This window comes from Periplaneta americana, chromosome 2 (genome assembly GCF_040183065.1).
Source record: "Periplaneta americana isolate PAMFEO1 chromosome 2, P.americana_PAMFEO1_priV1, whole genome shotgun sequence".
Lineage (NCBI taxonomy): Eukaryota > Metazoa > Arthropoda > Insecta > Blattodea > Blattidae > Periplaneta > Periplaneta americana.
In genome coordinates this window covers 93,995,662-94,016,255 of record NC_091118.1, presented here as the reverse complement: position 1 = coordinate 94,016,255, position 20,594 = coordinate 93,995,662, and the positions used below count along the sequence as shown (strand labels likewise).

At 34.7% G+C, this 20,594-nt stretch overlaps 1 protein-coding gene across 4 annotated transcripts in view; it reads right to left on the bottom strand.

Moving 5' to 3' along the window:
* LOC138694438 (sialin-like) overlaps window positions 1-20,594 on the bottom strand; it is a 246,340-nt gene that overhangs the window by 13,342 nt on the left and 212,404 nt on the right. For all 4 annotated transcript variants that reach the window (XM_069818147.1, XM_069818146.1, XM_069818145.1 and 1 more), the window contains 2 exons: window positions 12,711-12,853; window positions 6,362-6,482 (listed from right to left, as the gene is read on the bottom strand). In XM_069818147.1, the coding sequence (XP_069674248.1) occupies window positions 6,362-6,482; window positions 12,711-12,853 (264 nt within the window). The remainder of the gene's footprint in view (window positions 1-6,361; window positions 6,483-12,710; window positions 12,854-20,594) is intronic.

The window sequence follows — 20,594 nt, the reverse complement described above, 5'->3', positions numbered from 1 at the left end:
TATCAAACATTTAGATAGTGAAGTCATTTTCTTGCTGTCCCATAGCCAATAGTTGTCGAGTGTCCAATAGATCAGTGAAACTCTCGAGAATGCAGCCTTCCTAAGCTCAGTTAATAAAAAAAAGACATACTTCTTGAAATATCGACACTTATCCATATGCAATATGTGTATAAAATTACAATGCATGCACACTTTCATGAAAAGTAGTTCAAACGGTGAAGCCCATTGTCGAAATAATAATATAGCGTATCTCTCGAACACTATTTTCAAATTCTCTCAACGTATAGGAATTGTTTTTTGGACCTATTCATTTCGGTTTCCTATAATTGAAAATTGCAAATGGTTAAGAGGAGAGGATAGTGAAATTTGATTTTTTCCTCTGATTGTTGCACAAGCTCAACAGGGAATCGAAATCACGGCCGAGCGCAGCTCCGTATGCGCAGGCTAATGCGCTGCTGCCTGAGCTGCGCCGGTGGTCGCAATAAAGTTAAAATGCCGTAATTTAGAGTTGAAAATAACGCTGTTTTATAAAATGTTAAATTCATACCTTTGTTTACCTCATTTTAAGACATCTCCGAATAATGCTGCATATAGGTTATTTTATGTTTCATAAATGTTTTTCATGGTGATACTCTTCATGCAAGTGTTTTGGAGTAAAAGTTACTGCCCTATCTATTCTTATGAATTCTGTATGTAACAATGTTTAGCTTTCATATTGAGTGGCTAAGAAAGCCATGTCCTATATTTTAGTATTTGTCATAATTGTAGCCTACTATGTTTCCAAACGCTTTTTCGTAATCTTCACATAATGTACATTTTTGTTTAAATATCTATTTTTCTCTTTTATACTGAATCTTGTTTTACCTAAAAAAATCAAATAGCGCTCTTTTCTGAAATCAATGTGTCATAAAATATTAAATTAATCAATTCTTTATCTTATTTAAACCGTTTCTTAAATAAGCCACCTATTTTTATATTACTCTTGTGGAGATACTTTTTAAACTATCTGTCTTACAACAAAGATAATTTAAACTATTAATCCGATCTATTATTTTGGATCCTGTAACTGTTTGTAACTTGTGGAGATACTTTTCAAACTATCTGTCTTACAACAAAGACAATTTAAACTATTAATCCGATCTATTATTTTGGATCCTGTAACTGTTTGTATGACTCATATTGGACAACTAAGAAAACCAGTGCCGGAATTTAGTTTTAATGTAGACATTTTGTCATCTTTATATCTAATTTCTAAAGTTAATGAAAATCCTTCTATAGTTTGTTAAAATCAGCTTGCTACTTTCCTAAAGCTTTACCCATTCTACAGGGTTGTTTCCGATCTCTGATAACGAATTTCAATGACATCATGTGCGTCAGGAGTCACACGACAGCTGAACTGTGGTGCGAGGTGACAGACCAGTAATGAGTGATCTCATATTCAGAGTGCACAGCGACTCACAGCAGAAATTCCCAAGAAATTCTAGCCTTTTTGGGAGGGGTACATAACAACCCTTTCCGATGCCAAGTACAGTTAAGTGAAAATAAAAGAAGCCTGCAATAAACGAGGTTCCGTTATTTCCAAGAAAGGCATCTTCTGTGTACTTAATAAGATTAGTAAAGCTCGAATGGAATTAATTTGTATCATCTTGTGGGGTGCGGCTACTTGTGACGAGGGTGGATTGGCTTGCTTTTTCCACTCTGGAATTAATCCCATCCGAGCTTTGCCTCTGTTATTAAGTACACACAAGATACTTTTCTTGTAAATAACGAAACCACGTTTTTTGCAGGTTCCTATGATTTTCACGTAACTGTACTTGGCATCGGAAAGAGTTGTTATATACCCCTCCCAAAAAGGCTCGATTTTCTTTGGAATTTCTGCTGTGAGTCGCCGTGCACTCTGACTATGAGATCACTCACTACTGGTCTGTCGCCTCGCACCACAGTTCAGCTGTCGTGTGATTCCTGACGCATATGACATCATTCAAATTCGTTCTCAGAGATCGGAAACCCTGTACTTAAAACATGCGAGTTCTTTTGCATATATATCTTATGAATATTCGTATAAACCTGATTAATCGATTCTTTCTTCGTTTCCATGTACCGATACAATTATCGCTATACCCCACTTCACGAGCACATAAACGAAAAAATAATAGTTTAAAATTTGTACAGTAATGGTATAAATACAATTTTTCAGATAAATATTCATATCGTTGAAACAATGTTAATAATAATGATAATTTATATCATTATCACTAATATTGCTGGTACTGTTATTAGTATTATTATTATTATTATTATTATTATTATTATTATTCTTGTTTAGTCAACTGTTGGAGACAGGTTGGAACCTTATAAGTGACACCACTAAGGCATCACTCATTAGGCAAATAAACCAAAAGATAATGGGATAGAGTCGCCAGTTCTTTCCCCCCTCCATTGTATACGTAACATATTTCACCATTATTGATGGACGAAGCATACAAACAATTGTTCTTCCTCTGAAATATATGGTTAAGTGAGAAGTATTACCTGATAATACGAGTAGATGTAGGCCTACATATCAGCAACATCCTCAATCAGAAGTATTATTATTATTATTATTATTATTATTATTATTATTATTATTATGCATGCTAGGCCTATGTGCGAAAAGCACCTAACATCTACATTTCTTGTAAAACCACGCTCACCATGCGGTTTCATGGTTACATGTTTACACTGTGGCAAAATGAAGGACTTGGTTTGCGCAAGACTTTTCTATTCATTATTTGAACACGAAGTTGGTTCGCTGGAACTCAGCCACGTAGTTGCGGCGTAGCCTGTACGTCCAGTTTGTTCGTCTCATTGTGTGGTCTACTCCTTCCAACAGTTGTCTTACTTACACAGCAAGGTGAAAACCAGAACAAATAAACTTTCAAGGTTTATAAACAATCTGCATATCGTAGCTCACTAGCTTCTATGACGACTTAGATTAACACAGCATATGATTTGTATCGTTTGCTCCTTCAATTTACTAAGTACAGAGAAAAAAACAGGTAGAGTGCGAGACACCGATTATTACAAGTTTCCAGTATTATTATTATTATTATTATTATTATTATTATTATTATTTGCACTACTACTACTACTACTACTACTACTACTACTACTACTACTACTACTACTACTACTACTAGTGGTGGTGGTGGTAGTAAGTGGAGTATTCTGGAATGATGACATAGGCTATCACTGACAGGAAAAACTATGTAGGGTTAATAAAGTAACACGTAAATATATACTTACTTAGTTACTTACTTACTGGCTTTTAAAGAACCCGGAGGTTCATTGCCGCCCTCACATAAGCCCGCCATTGTTCCCTATCCTGAGCAAGATTAATCCAGTCTCTACCATCATATCCCACCTCCCTCAAATCCATTTTAATATTCTCCCATCTACGTCTCGGCCTCCCCAAAGGTCTGCCCATGGGCAGGGCATGTAGCACGTATGGGCGAATCAGAAATACATACAGAGTGTTAGTTGGGAGGCCGAGACGTAGATGGGAGGATAATATTAAAATGGGTTTGAGGGAGGTGGGATATGATGGTAGAGACTGGATTAATCTTGCTCAGGATAGCGACCGATGGCGGGCTTATGTGAGGGCGGCAATGAGCCTCCGTGTTCCTTAAAAGCCATTTGTAAATTGTAAATATATATATATATTATTATTATTAATTATTATTATTATTATTATTATTATTATTATTATTATTATTATTATTATTATTATGCAAAATTTTGAGAAACTGCAGCACATATCACGATGGAAAATGTATCATTCGATTTGTTATTAACTCAAAAAATTTGCAAAAATACTGAACAATTTGAAATATTAGTTTATAAATTTTATAATTTATCAAATATAACAAGAAATGCGTATAAAGCTTATGTTTCGTTCGTAAAGTTTCAGTTTTCTTCGTCCATCATGATGTATGCGTATCAAGAAGGCTTTGGTTTAGTTCGTTCAACACAATTTTATGTGATGCGGAATTCTAAATATTGTCGTAATTATTGCGCTAAATCACAGTGTTGTTTACAACCAAATTTAAAATGTGAAGTGAAAAGTGTTTGTTACTTTTAAATTTAAAATGTGTGTGCAACCGCCGCAGCAAAGCATGCGTAAGCAGTATACCGAAGCACATTTCCCAGTTCATTTCTAGTGTAGTGATTTATTAATTAATGCTGTGTTTAATTATATTAGGGTTTTGAAGTTATAGCAAGTTAGCTGGTATAGAGGCCGTCACTAGAGGGTTAGAGATCCTGAATAGTGTCAGTAATGGGCGGCTTTGTGTAGGTCTATAGATAAGGCTGTGGTTCAAATAATGAAAAATGCTTTGCTCCTATTTATCACGTTGTTCACAACCAAGATCGCAATATGAAGTGAAAATAGTTTGTTACTTTCATGTAAACAATTAAAACTTTTATTTGAAGCGTTTTTTTTTTTTTTTTTTGTTTAATTGGAGGGTACTTTTAAACTTCAGAGCAGATGAATAAAGGTCATGTGATTGTTTCACATCAGTTTTTTGGTATTTTTTAAAAGTGTAGTGCATAATCCATTTCGAAATGTGAGAGATCGACAACATTTTGAGAACAGATGTGCTGCAAATTTATATAACAGTCGAGCAGGCAATTTAAACTTCAGACAAATTAACAGTGAGTGCATGAGTGACCTTAGAGGAAGACCAGCAAGACGAGGCCGCGACAATATACGCCACTTGTATTAATAGTAGTAGTAGTAGTAGTAGTAGTAGTAGTAGTAGTAGTAGTAGTAGCTTTCTAACCAGATATTTAACGACACTGTATCAACTACGAAGTTTATGGCGTTGATTGAATTCGCGTTATGGTGATAGCGAGATGGTATCTGGCGAGATGAATTCGAATATTCGCTACGGGATTACCTAATATTCGCCTAGTTGCGAAAAAATATCGACAGGTGTACAGATTTATTATGCTGCATATCTTTACGTAGAACTACGTGTGGTTCCGATCACTTGTCGACAGGTGCATAGCTTTACTATGCTGCATATCTTTACGTAGAACTACGTGTGGGTGGTGCGAGAAATGAAACAAGGTTAAGAAGGAAAATACAAAAGAACAAGGGGAAAACAAGGAGATCAAGGAAAATACTAAGAGTATAAGGGGAATACAAAGAGAGTAAGGGGAAGACAAGGATAACAAAGAGAAGACAAAGAGAAGACAATGAATACTTGGGAGAAAACAATGGGAATAAGAGGAAAATAAGAAGGAAGGAAAATAAGGGGAAGAAAAAGAGACTAAGGAGAAAGGAAGGAGAACAAGAGGAAGACAAGGAGAACAAGATGAAGATAAGGAGAAGAAGAGAAAAACATGAACAAGTGGAATGCAAGGAGATCAGGGGAAGACAAGGAGAAGAAGGGGAAGACAATAAGAACGTAAAGAAAACAATCAGAACAAAGGGAAGAAGAATAAGGAGAAAAAAGAGAACAAGGGGAAGACAAGGATAACAAGGGAAAGACAAGGAGAACAAGGGAAAGACATGGAGAATACGGAGAATAAAAGGATAATACGGATACTACAAGGAGTATAAGGGAAATAAAAAGAGGAAAAGGGGAAAGGATGGGTTGAATTTTTATGTGACTGTCAATTTCCAAGTCCGTCCTCCCATAATTATTGAGACGAAAGACGTTGTTCTACGTCAAAATTAATATGAAAATCACACTATGCAGCTTTCGAATCCATGCCTGAGCTCAGCCTCATAAGAGTAGACAAATGAGCTACCGGCTGACGTGAGCTACGTCAGTGGTTGGCAGTAGTGGTGGTAGTAGTATAATATTGATCATCGTCTAACTTCAAGAATTAGGTCATTTGGCTCATTTCATCGCCACTCTTGTTCATATTCTTAAGCAATGATAGATATCACAAGTAATGAGAGCCCTTGATGACGTGGTCAGCACAGCATGGCACAAGTCAGCGTTTAACCAACACAACACAGTGCAAACACAAAACAAGTATTACACACCAAATAGGTATTGAATGAAATAAATGTACATTTCTCTATTGAGAAAGAAATATGTAACAAAGAAAGCCGGAAAGCAAATAAAAGACAAACAAGAGAAAGAAAATACGATAAAGTAACCAACGATAAACAAACAAATGAAATATGAAAACCAGAAAATAATAAAAAAAGAAGAAAGACGAAAGTGGAGAGTAAAGATACTCACAAAAAAAATATGATTCGGTATTGACCCCAAGACTTTCTTCTTCATTTCTACTATTACACAGATCAATAAAATAATCTAAACTAGTTTGATTTCAGGGCAGTAAATATTCAATGAACACTTACTTTGGTCTGAACGATATACCCTGTTATCAGAGGGCTCACGATGCCGGGAAGTGTGCCCACTGTGTTTGAGATGCCCATGAGGACACCGGCATGCTGCGGTGCGATGTCTAGGTGGTTCACACTGCAACAACCATCACATATATCATATCATATCATATCATATCATATCATATCATATCATATCATATCATATCATATCATATCATATCATATCATATCATATCATATCATATCATATCATATCATATCATATCATATAATTTATCATATCATATCGTCATATCTTATCATATATCATATCATATACCATATGCCATGTCATATCATACATCATAATTATCATCACATTAGGCTACATCACATCATATATCATCATATCATATCATATTACGTATCTTAATTATTATATCATATCATATAGACCTGCTGTATAATATCGTATCGTGTCAGATGTAATATCCTATCATATACAGTATCGTATCGCAACGTATTAATATAAGGCAAAGTAAAGTAACCTAACATAACATAGCCTAACAAGTAACAAAAAATATGAACTTATGCCATGTCTTATGATTATGATCACATCATATCGTATGATATACAGTATTTATCGACCCCGAAGAGACGAAGTGGTATAGCTTAGACTGGTATAGCTCATGATATCGCAATTTTTCGCCAAATTCACTGCGTTGCAATTCCTCACAGTAGCCTATCATGTGAGGTGTTCATTAAATAAAGTGGTGGCTGAGCGTAGGTTACCTCCGAATACTGTAGTAGACCTACTGCGATTTCGCCATCTCTCTCATTCCTCCACTCTCACCCCATAGTCTTCGAATAAATTGTTAAAAACAAAGATCAAATAAAGCATATCAATCAGTTGATAGTTAATTAAAAGACCAGGATTAAGTTTCATGATGAAAAAAGAGGGTAGGGTAAAGTTTTAACCACCCAGCGTGAGTGAATTTATCTGCACCGCTAAGATTGTAGTAGCCAATGAAATAATATTTCTAAACTCAAAAAATGATTTTTAAAAAAGAACTCAACTTTGAACTGTAGAATCCGTTTAAACTATTTCTCAACGTATGAAGTTCTAATATGTAGAAAGATGAAAACATTTCAGCTAAATTACTATTATTCGTCCCAGCAATAAATGTTTGTGTTCCTGATATTTATACGTGAGAATAATACTACTTTCAAATATAATATTTATAGAAACATTAACTATCAGCAAATACATCCTATGTATGACATCAGTGGTGTATTTCTAAAGAGAAAGTGCCCCGGCTCTGGGATTTCGGTAGTACCGGCAGTAATCGTCGCTGTCATCATAAGCATAACTAGACAGCGGATTTTCATCCCGATACGTCAGTTGCAGGGAGGTCATTGAACTCATTGCTATGATTCCCCCGTACACCAAGAGACATGACGTCTTTTCACTGTGTAGAGACCGAAAACCCGCTGTCAGATCATAACTATCATCATACTCGTCATAAACATCATTTTAGCCATACTATTTTCACAGGAATGCCTAAGGAATGTTATACGAAAATACATGGGTCTGAATCTAGATCAGCGGTGACCAAAGCGGGTGTCGCGATTACATCGTGTAATCACAGACATTCAAACAGATACTAGGAGGTTCCTGTACATTGTTGTAATGGCGGTATCATGTCGCTCTACAAATTCTGTCTCTACAAGCAGTAAGAGGTGGTTTCGTAAAGAATCAGGAGGAGAACCTTTTTGTTGTTCTGTCGGACAAAATGTAATGGGAATAAAGCTTAAGTACTTTCTCAAGGTTTATACTTTTGAGTATGAGCACTTCCTGTGATTATATACTCGTAACCACTAGAACATACTCATATTCGTAAGAATAAAGACATTCTACTTAACGCGAATATATACTCATCTATACAGCCTTCTTGACCGTTTAAAAGTTAGTATGTACTCGTGTTACCTATTCTCTTTGACCACATTGCACCGTGATGCTCAGTTTTTTTTTTATAGACTTTCACATGCTATCCGCATGCTGTAGTGGTTTGTGTTTTGCTTTTTATAAATAAATAAATAAACAAATTAATTAAATAATTAATTTAATTAATTAATTAATTAAATTAATTAATTAAATAAACAAATAAATAAGTAAATAAATGAATAAATAAATAGACATGAAAGAGAGAGTGAATCAGGTAAGTGACGTTAATAAACAGGAAACAAGAAAATAGTAGTGGGAAATCGTTATTACGGGATGTTGGATAGAGATTACAATCCATTTCTAGAATTACAGTTATGCTAATTCTATTTTTTATTATAGAGAGTTATATATATATATAATTTAAAGTTACAAGTAATTGCATTTTGCAATTCAAATTTTACCAAATAAACTGTAATTGTTAATTATATTTAACAGTATAATCTAACCTTATAATTTGATAGCCATTCATATTTTTATAGGTTATGTTTTTTATGAATAACAAACACGTGTTTAACCTTTTTCACTTTCACTTTTGTGAAGCGTTAAAGGCTTCTGAAGTTCACGTCTTTTTCTATATTTTTCCACGAGGTACTACATCGTTCATAAATTCTGCCATTTTCTTTTATTTAACTTTAAACTGAACACAAATCAACAAATATTCAGAATTGAGCCTTCTACAAACCATACTCAGAATAACATGAGAACGAACTTATAAATATGAGAATATACTAGCTTTTATTCTTATCAAGCATGAGTATATATTCTGTACAAGATGGACACTTGAGTATATTCTACTACGATTCTATGTTATGAGTATGTAATCAAAAATGAGTAGGTACTCAAATGTTTTTATTCTTACTAACAAGAGTATATACTAAAAAAAGTCCAGTATATGCTACATACTCATGTTTATTCTTACCACGGATTATGTTTACTTTGCTCAACGGTTATATTAGGAATATATCTATATAAACATTAATTGCCACGCTGAATAATTAGGCCTATTATTATTATTATTATTATTATTATTATTATTATTATTATTCGCCACTAAGTATGTGTTTCTATATTTCTTCTGTACGTGCATGAATATTGATATTTTTAGATCTTCTCCCTAGAAGGATAAAATTATTAGGTTTTATCTCAATTTTAATCTTCTTAATCTTTAGATGAGGATAATTATTTGTTATTCATTTAATAATAATATTGTAGAAAAACTGATTCAATATTATGTGCCAACAAACTGTTAAACGCCAGGAATTGACATGTCTTAAATCATAACCAGGAAGAGAAAGACGAGATAAATAAATGTAAGGAAGTCAGCTACCTAATGGGGTTTGAAATATCTCGTGCTCTTAAGCCTTTAATACAACACAATTTCTCAAAAGAGTAATGATTATAATAGCTTAAATAACTTGTCCATAAGAAGTTTTTAATTAAAAAAAAAAACTACGAATTTCTCGACAAAGTATCAAGAGAAGAATTTAGAAAATTCCTGATTATATTCAAGAGGAAGGTTAAAAAAGAAGCAAGAAAAATCGTATATTATTCACTAGCTCTTTATAATAGCAGTGACATTACTGATACTATTCACTGGCTCTTTATAATAGCAGTGACATTACTGATACAGCAAAGCTTGAGATTTTTATCCGCGGGATTGAACAAGATGTTAGTACAGGAACCACACTGGTTGTAGTTTTCATGTCAAGTACCTTTCCTCCATCTCCTTACTTCATAGGCTATCTATCGCATGTAATCACTGCAGCTCGAGTTTTGGTCACCGCTGATCTAGATAAAGAGATTGTTAGATCCGCGGAATAAACCTCACTATGAAATTGTTCAAGTACGAATAAAACATTACTTTTTTTAAATGCAAAATTGTATGGTAACATGAAAATGAGAAAATTGTCCTGGCGGCGCCTACCTAAAAAAATAGTACCTTGGCGCCGCCAGGCTTGAAATACATCCCGGTATGACACAATATTGTGCTTCAGTTTTTCTTTTCATTTTCGTTCTAATGTACTTGATTTCAATATTTCATTGGCACTGAATAGCTTCTGTAGCTTAAAAATAGCATTAAGAAAATAATTACAAAATCTGTAGTAAGAACAGTTCCTCGTAGGGTATTTTCATTTAAATGTTAAAATTCTACGAATTTACCATTTTAGAGTGAATTTTAACACAGAAACAGTTTCTGTCGACAATGATCGAGACGTTGGAGTTGAGAGGATTTCTTAATGAAAAATGAAAGTACGGAAAATACACCATGAAACCTGTCTCAACAAAGTTTTTGTCCATTAGAAGGTCCACTTCGACTCTCCGTGATCTAAACCCGTATCTTCCTCTTGTAAATGACATGATCAATACATTATTCTCTGTAATATATTCGAATATGATGCACCAGAAAAAGCAGAAAGATGTTCGGTGAATCTCTTTGTAACAATTTTATTCCTAGAACACTAATAACTAGATCTGAACAAAAAATTGGTATCAAGGTAGTAAATAATTTCTATATACATTGTTTACAAAATACGTCGCGTTGTCGTGTGTCACTACTGTTTGTAAGGAGAAGAGAGAGTGAACATCCGACTCTCCTCAATAGTAGACTTTTTTAAATGACGTTGAGGTTGTATCAGAATGTCGAAACACAAATCCAACAAAGAACAGCAGACTGAATTCACAACTTGGAAAAATTGTGTTTGACTTAATTGATAATGAGTTTTTGGAACAACATCGGTAATCGACGTTGCTCGCTGGCGACTAGTCACCGGGCCGTACCGAGCCATATCAAACAAAAGACAATCGAAATGACGGTAGTAAAATTCGCGACTATATTCTTAAATAATTCACTCCATTAGTCAAATGCAAGGTTTATGCAGTACAACTGCAGTGTTTTGAATGCACCAAAAGAAAATGCAGATGTAGTAAGATATTAAAGTAAGTTATCACAACGAAATAAAGGAGGGAAAAAGTGTGTTTCAGGGAATATCATTCAAATGAAGGAATGTAAATTTCCGGTTAATGTTCACCAAAGCGTTAAGTACGTAATTATGACCGCGTTTCCGTTTTATTAGTGGTTTAGAGAAAATATCTGGTCTTTTATGATGAAAACTTTTAACGGCATGAAATTATTCACCGCTTTCATCATATTATACAATACTACGAAACAAAAACCGTCATAAGGGCCATGACCGACATGATCATCTTGGCTATCTGCACATGCGCGGATTTGGTTAATAAAAACCTAAACTAACCAAACCTAACCTTCGTATAATATGCAAGATGTGTAACCGGAGCAAGAAGAGATCTTCTTGATTTGATCTGGAATATGCACACGAAAATAAATTCAAGTAAGGATCACGCTGTTACTGCATGAGAGGTCCGCACATGCGCAAAAGCAAAACTGTTCCTGTCGCGAGACCCTCACCTAAGCCACGTAATCTACTCGTAACATTTACGAAAATACATCTTGTCGCAAACAGTGGTGCTATCTCTCAGTAATGTTCAGAACGAAGCAGGTAGAGAGATAAAAACACAAATTTCTCCTTCTAACGACGGCACAGATAAACGTCATGTCCTTATGTTGGCGACAGTGTGTATTTAGCTCAATTTGGTCGCAACCGTAACGGTACGGTTCAAAGCTATCGTAGCGAATTCTCCAGTTTAACGGACTTTTTTTTTTTTGTCAATTTAATATTTGTTCCGAGTTAATTAATTTGAAACATAAGTAATCCTGTAAATGTAAATTCTATTATGAGTTCATTCACGGCTGTACAAGGAGCCGCTACATAACTAGTCGTGCGGGCACACAAGCATTTTGTAAACACAGAGCTCTACGTACGATACAGCGTAGCCTGTAGCCAATAATTTTTTCCAGCCCTATTAATAGCACATGTGATGGTAAACCTGTGCGTTTAATACGTGACATTTCATATCCTAAATATCTGAAATAGTACCATCTGCTCCAATACTGTTTTTGTGTATTCTTTTATATATTAGAGCTATAACTGTTGTATTTTTACGTTATACCTTTCTTATTTCATTATAAAATTTCAAATTGTTTATATAACTCTGCCCACATGCCAGCCCTCTAATGAGGGAAGTTTTGCAAATTAAATTAAATTAAATTAAATTAAATTAACTTATCATTAATATTCAATTTGAGAGGAAACATTGACGAAAGCGCCACTCTTTTGTCTTTTTTTTATATCGATACTTATAATAAACTTATAATCTTGATATGTTTTGCTTACAATAAATAGGTCTATGAATTGTTGGAGTATATTTTGTTTATTTTGTTTTAAAATGTATACTGCCAACATCACACAATAACATAACGCAAGAATCTGTTCCATAAAATATGGCAAATTGACTTACAAGAACCCTGCTAGAGCAAAGCCCCCAAGTCCCACGGCGACGGAAAGACAGGTGACTGAGCCCGCCGGGGTGAGCAGGAAGGCAGCGAGCAGCATGAACACTGTCTGACTGAGGTAGGCCACGCAGGTGAACAGTTTCCTCACCTATAAACAGAGCATCCTAGGTGAAGGTGTATGTTACATGTACTGAATTTGTCAAGAATTATAATATAAATACAGTGTGTCCACAGGAACATTCCGTGATTATAAACTGCTCTAATTATGTATGTAACTATGAACAATACGAAATTCATACCAGTGCCATTGAAAAGAACGGCTTAAAGAATTTCAGGAGATGTATAATTATTGTAATTATTAGCGGAGAACAAAAGATGGACCATAAGAAAAAAAGACGCTGTTCCCGCTCTTTCGCTTGTCATTGTGGCATTGTTGGATAGAAGCAAATTTGTTAAATGGTGAGAATGTTTACATTTTCAACTCAGTGTGAATTCTGCAGCATTTAGAGAGTTATGGTGAATTCACAGGAACGTAGTTGGTGTGTATATTCGGGATAAGTCAGAACCAAAGAAATATCAAATTGATAAACTTTGAAATAGTTCCGCTAGTTTCCAATAGGTGGCCCTAGTATTGGGACGGGTAAAAAAGTATTTGGAAAAATGTTGATGTAGTTTAAGTGTAAATTATTTTCATAATTGACAGTATCAGCGGTTTCCTGCTAAATATAGTGTTTTTTTTTTTTTCACAATCATTAAGAGGGGGATGAAATTTTGAATTTTATAATGCGGGTATATTTATGTACTATTGGCGACACTGGCTGTTACCTTTGCCATCTATTCATAGAAGCAGTAACTAAAGAAGCGACACTTACAGGAATACATTATTGAACACTATCGATTAGTGGGGCCAGGTATCTTTGAACGTCAGTGTACGAGCATCAGTGATACTTTGCTGCATGTTCTCTGGGGTTGTTGGAACATTTCGATAGACAGCATCCTTGACCGCTCCCAAAGAAACAAAACTTAGTGGCGTAATGTCAGGAGAGCGAGCAGGCCAACTAAAGCCAGTTCCCACGGTGCTTGTTTCGTTGCGTGTTTTCTTGCTGGTCAGCAAGCTTGGTTCTCTGGTGGATACGGCGATGACTGCCGTGTTTGCTACGATGCTGGTTGCTGTTCACACGGAATTGATTCTTTTCATAGTTCAAATTGGAAAATCATCTGCTGTTTCATCTCTTGCCAACACTCATGATCAAAAGAAACTAAATCGTGAGTGGAAAACAACTAAAGTCCTACATTAACAACAGTAAAAGTCTTAATAAGGTAATTAAACAGATAAAGTTCGATATTTAATTGCTGTTTCTTAGAAATTAAAGAATATGGACAAAAATAGATTTAATTGGAAAACAACAAACAACAAACATGGCGACATGGTTTCAGCGGTGATACTATATTATCATCTTTGGTTCCAGCAAGCAAACCAACACGGAAAATAGCAAGGAACCTAATCTCGAAATCCAGCAAGCTAGCCACCAAAGCAGCCACCAGAGCGCATTATTTCCAACAAGTGAGCATGCAGGATAGCCATCAGCGCTCCCAACTTGGAATCCATCACAGAAACAAGTACCATGGGAACCGGGCTTAACTCATTTATCACGTCCAATCCACCTACCATGTTATTTTCGGTCCAGATCACGACGGGCTCTTAAAGTGTTATGTGCTGGGCATCCGTCATGCTCGTGCCATATAACCATTCTGTTCCTCAATGGTACTGGTATGACTTTCAAAAGATCCGGAAAAATGGTTCTTAAGAATCTGGCATGTCATCTGCCATTTAGGGTGCCATTTATGAAACAAGGCCCAATAACAAAATTGCAATGCTACAAAATGTAATTTTATTTCGGACTTGCAGTAAGTACGTACATTATGAGTTCCATATTTTTTGCACTCTTCAGTGCTTTGTTTATTAGAATAGTACATTGTGATACATTTTGAATAGGCCTTGAAGAGATTAAATGATTCATCGAATAAAACGTCAATGACACCTTTAAAAAATGAAGTCATTATTCGTATCTCCTTAATGAACAAGGTTACGAGAAGGGTATATCCATAGTATTAATTCCCTACTGTATTTGAACAACATTTGTTTAAAACAGTTTATGCTCGACCATGCCGAAATGTAGTAATTATACACCTGGTAGCAGTCCTTTAATGCATGTCATTAAAGTACACCTACTCATTAAAGTACATGTGTTCAGCCAATGACAAGTCAGCTTACAGGTTTTCAGCCAATGACAAGTCAGCTTTGTACCGTTATAAAACCGCAGTATCGATTATTCTCGGATATGCAATCGAAAGAGAATTAGCGAAAAGTCACGGAGGCTGGAAATCCAATACTGTCGCAGAAGGTTATGTTCTGTTACTATAATAATTAGAATTAATTGTAAATAATATTCAAATAAATTCAATTTGTCATCTCGTTTTTTCAATTCTAAATCAATTTTCAGGTTATATCAGAGTAATGTTCATCTTATTCTGTGTCAAGGTCAATGAAATTCGGCCTCGGAAAAAATCAATACTTTCGCGTCTGCGCACATCTCACAATTCAGGTCAGTTCGCACATAACCATAATTTTGATTCAAGTTAGAAATATGGTCGAGCATAAAAAGTCGTATGAAACTTGCCTATAATGGTAATTAAGACGCTCGTATGAAAATTATGAAACGAGCGCAAGCGAGTTTCATAAACAATCATACTTGCGCCTTAATTACTACCATTATAGGCTCGTTGCATAATGTACTATTATCATTTGGCGCCTGAGAAAAAAATTATTTTCGGTGAGCAATATAAATGAAACATTCTGTGTATTTCAAAGACTTCAACTTTTTCTATACTCGTAAGATTGTGTGAACTTGGATTTATTTTGTAATTTACACATTACTTTTTTTACGTTTACTTTGAACTCTTACAGTGACTATTACACTTTTACTACGTCACACTACTTTCGACCAATGAAACGGTACGAAAGGACGTCTTTCAACCAATCATGGCTGCTTATCGCACAATTTTATCGCGTCCCTAGCATTTGTTTAATTTTATCGCGTCCCTAGAATTTGTTTATTTTTATCACTACCCTGGCATTTGTTTCTTTGTTTGCCAACATTTCAAACTGCACTGGTCTGGACGTCAAAAAACAGAAAATTACAAACCACTCCAGTCGATGCACAGCACTTTCAAATATGACTCGCATTGGCATTCAAGAACAAGAATTAATAAAGATCAATGGTCATATATGAAGAGCACCATTCGGAAATCCTGAATAAGTTGAGGGATACACCATGTACATCAACGAGTTCACTTCTTTTACGCACACGTCCAATATAACATCAACTGAACCACCTACCACTAAAACATTCAAATTTGAAAATTGTACTTTCAATAATTGTTTCTTTTAAAATTATTCATGTTTATTTCTTATTTCATCATCGTTAATTAAAACGTTTGTTTATTTCATCATCCCTAATTAAAACTTTTTTAACACTTGTTTATATTATTTAGGTTATGTTTGTTATAGCTTCTGCTATAAGATATTATGGATAGTCACGTATCAGAGATTGTTTAATACTAAGATTTATTGAAAATCATCTGTCAAATGACGTTGATTACTGGGATCCGGATGATTGAAGTGAAATGCAAATGTTTTAATAAAAATGAAACTGAATCAACAAAGCCTTCTTGACTAGTAACATTCCACAGAGTTCAATGATGATTCCATAGCTGGCACAACTGATACCGGTAACAAGAAAACATAATCATAAAACACTACTGCCATCTAGCGTAATGTTGAGATGGTACAATAATACATTTGAAGACAGTTGTATTTTCGTAAGCCAATTAATATTTTATTGTATTGGAGTACTTTGTTACTTCTAATCTTTATATACTTTCTTCTAATCGTGTAATAATCAATTAAATCCCACTCGAGTTTTGATTTTCTCTAGATAAATCAAAACCACTAGTGAGATTACTGTTGGCAAAATTGATAATAATAATCTGTGACGCTACAGTCCGTGAAGGGCCTAGATCGACCAGCCGGCTGCTGGCCTCACGCCCACATGCCGAAGCAGAGGTGGACGATCATCCAACCAGAATGGAGGTATCGTGTGGTTAGCATGATGATCCCCCAGCCGTTATAGCTGGTATTCGCAACCGGATTTCGCTACCTATCGTAGCTCCCCAAGAGCATCACGATGCTGGGTGGGCACCAGTCCCATACACTGGCCGAAATTTCATGAGAAAATTTCTTCTCCCATGAGGACTCGAACCAGCGCGCATTCCGTAACGCGAGTCCTAGGCAGGATGCCTTAGACCGCGACGCCACGGTGTGGGACCAAAATTGATAATACGGTGACGTTTACTGTATGACACTAACGAAACTGATGCTGGCAATGTCATATCTTAATGAGGATCATGATGACAATGAGCATGTGACAGTGATAAAATTGATAATAGCGATATGATAATATGATGACATTTACCATATGACACTAACGAAACTAATGAGACAATGTGATAATATCTTAATGAGGATCATGATGACGATGAGTATGTGACAGTGATAAAATTGATAATAGCGATATGATAATATGATGACGTTTACTATATGACACTAACGAAACTGATGCTGGCAATGTGATAATATCTTAATGAGGATCATGATGACGATGAGTATGTGACAATGACAAAAATTGATAATAGCGATATGATAATATGGTGATGTTTACTATATGACACTAACGAAACTGATGCTGGCAATGTGATATCTTAATGAGGATCATGATGACGATGAGTATGTGACAATGACAAAACTGATAATATCGATATGATAATATGATGACGTTTACTATATGACACTAACGAAACTGATGCTGGCAATGTGATAATATCGTGATGAGGGTCATGATTATGATGAGTATGTGACAGTGATAAAACTGATAATATCGATATGATATTATGATGATGTCTACTATATGACACTGACGAAACTGATGCCAACAATATTGTGATGGGATCATCATGATGAAGGTGAATACGTGATCATGATAAAACTGACTGTGATGATGTGATATTATAATAATGAATATGTGTGGATGGTGAAAACTGATTATGGCGATGTGATAATTACATGATGACGACTGTATAATGATGAAATTGGCGATGGTAATGTGATAGAAATAAAACTTATAAAATGGTAATGTGTTAATGTGATGACTGTGGCGAAAAATGATGAAGGCAATGTGATAATAGAAAAGAGTATATAATAGTAATAAAACAGATTATAGCTATATGGTAATATCATGATGACGACTGTGTGATAATGATGAAACTGATGAGGACAATGTGATAACATGATAAGTATATGACAGTAATAAAACTGATTATACTTATGTGGTAATATCATGATGACGACTGTGTGATAATGATGAAACTGATGAGAACAATGTGATAATATGATTAGTATATGACAGTAATAAAACTGATGACGACTGTGTGATAATGATGAAACTGATGAGGACAATGTGATAATATGATGAGTATAGGACAGTAATAAAACTGATGACGACTGTGTAATAATGATGAAATTGATGAGGACAATGTGATAACATGATGAGTATATGATATTAATAAAACTGATTATACATATATGGTAATATTATGATGACGACTGTGTGATAATGATGAAACTGATGAGGACAATGTGATAACGTGATGAGTATATAATATTAATAAAACTGATTATACATATATGGTAATATTATGATGACGACTGTGTGATAATGATGAAACTGATGAGGACAATGTGATAACATGATGAGGTATATGACAGTAATAAAACTGATTATACACACATGGTAATATCATGATGAAGACTGTGTGATAAGGATGAAACTGATGAGGACAATGTGATAATATGACGAGTATATGATAGTAATAAAACTGATAATGGTGATGTGATAATATGACGAGTATGATGACTGTGTGAGGGTGATGAAAAATGAGTAAGGCGATGCCAAAATATGAATATATAATAGTGATAATGTAATAATAACGACTGTGTGATGGTGATTATGTGATAGTAATAAAGCAAATGATGGCGATGTAGTGACATGATGATGAGTACTGTATGCTAACAATAAAACTAATTATGACGATGTAATAATATGGTGGTGAAGACTGTGATAACGAAAAAAGTGATGATAGCGATGCAATAGTAATATATCGACAACTGTGTGATGTGATAAAGCAATTATGACGATGCAAGAATACGATGACAAATGGAAGATAATACGAAAAGTAATTATGGTGATGTTATAATGTGATTAAGCCAACTGTTTGCTGAGGGCAAACTGGGCTAATTTCGTGATATTTCTATTTAAATTTATCATGAATTTATACCAGGAACAAATGTAATTCTGATAGTATAGTATAAATGGCAGAAGATGTACTGGTAACATAGATTTTGTTCACTGCACTCTTTCAGTGACGTGAGCGGATTTTTTGGAAACTACTTGAAGAGTTGTGAGATGTATAGCTTTGAATTTGTGAGTGATTTCCTTTGTTAAAAGAATAGTATATTGCCGTATTTTGTAGTGCAAAAATTGTTTTCAATGGTAAGTACTGACATTGTTTACTTTTTGGTGAAAAATATGTGCTTATCAATGTACTGATTATTTAACACAGTCTTATCTTAGGAGGTTATGTTCTTAGCGTTTTTCTCATTCCACGAGGCCATTTTTTTCTCTTTAAATTTTTTTATGGTATAACAACATTCTCTGGTGCAATAAAATATATGAAACGTAAAATATTTGTGTGTGTATTCGTAGCATCTCTGATATATTGTACATGTCGTGCTTGTTGCAGATAATCGCAAGGTCAAATGTGAAAAGAAATACAATATAAGTGATATGAAAGAAAACTGCAGCAAAGAAACCTCGTCTTTTTCATGGCAAGTTCGACGAAGGGCAGGAATTGACCAAAGCAGCAGTCAAGGAGAATGACATTTCCAGTCTCTCAAGTGAGTTGAAGGAGGTAGAGAACGAAATAGCAATCATCTTTAGGAGCCAAACAAGGAAGATCTGTACTTAAAGAAAAGCCGAATGATAAGTCTAATGACTTTTGTGCGGATCTTGCTCAGGAAATTTCGAGGACGACAAGCATGATGAAAGATGGATTCAGTGTGTCAATTGTGATCAATGGTTTCATGATACGTATCAATACCTTTCAAAATACGGAAAGAATTTTAATTGTTTGAGTTGTAGGTACGAATATTACTGAGGAATTTAAAATTTGATTGAATATGCCTAAATATTTTGAATTTAAGAAGTATTACGAAAATATCCTTGTACTATCACTAAATTATAGCAGCCCTTCTAGAGTACATTTTTTTTTGTTTATTTGTGTTGTTTGTTTGTAATTATTGTATAAATTTATTTGAAGTAAAAATGCTGATATGTAATATCCTGAAACTTAATAATGTACGTACATTAAAAACACTCATTTTTTTTAAATTTGAACCTTATTCTTGCACTAAAACGTCAGTATCACGAAATTAGCCGAGCCTGAACTAATGATAAAACCGTTGACAGCGATGTAATATGATACTGACGACTATGTGCTAAAGTGATGATGTCGAGATAATAATATTGTGACGAATGTGTGTTAATGATTTAAGTGTTGATGTTGATGTGATATTATGATGACTGCTTTGTTGTATGAAAAAGAGTATAAAGGTAAGCGTTCAATACATCGTATCGCACTCCTCGGACGAATCGCACGTAACGGATATTTTAAGTGGAGTGCGTTCACTGTAACGGCTCTACCAGAGTCGCTGT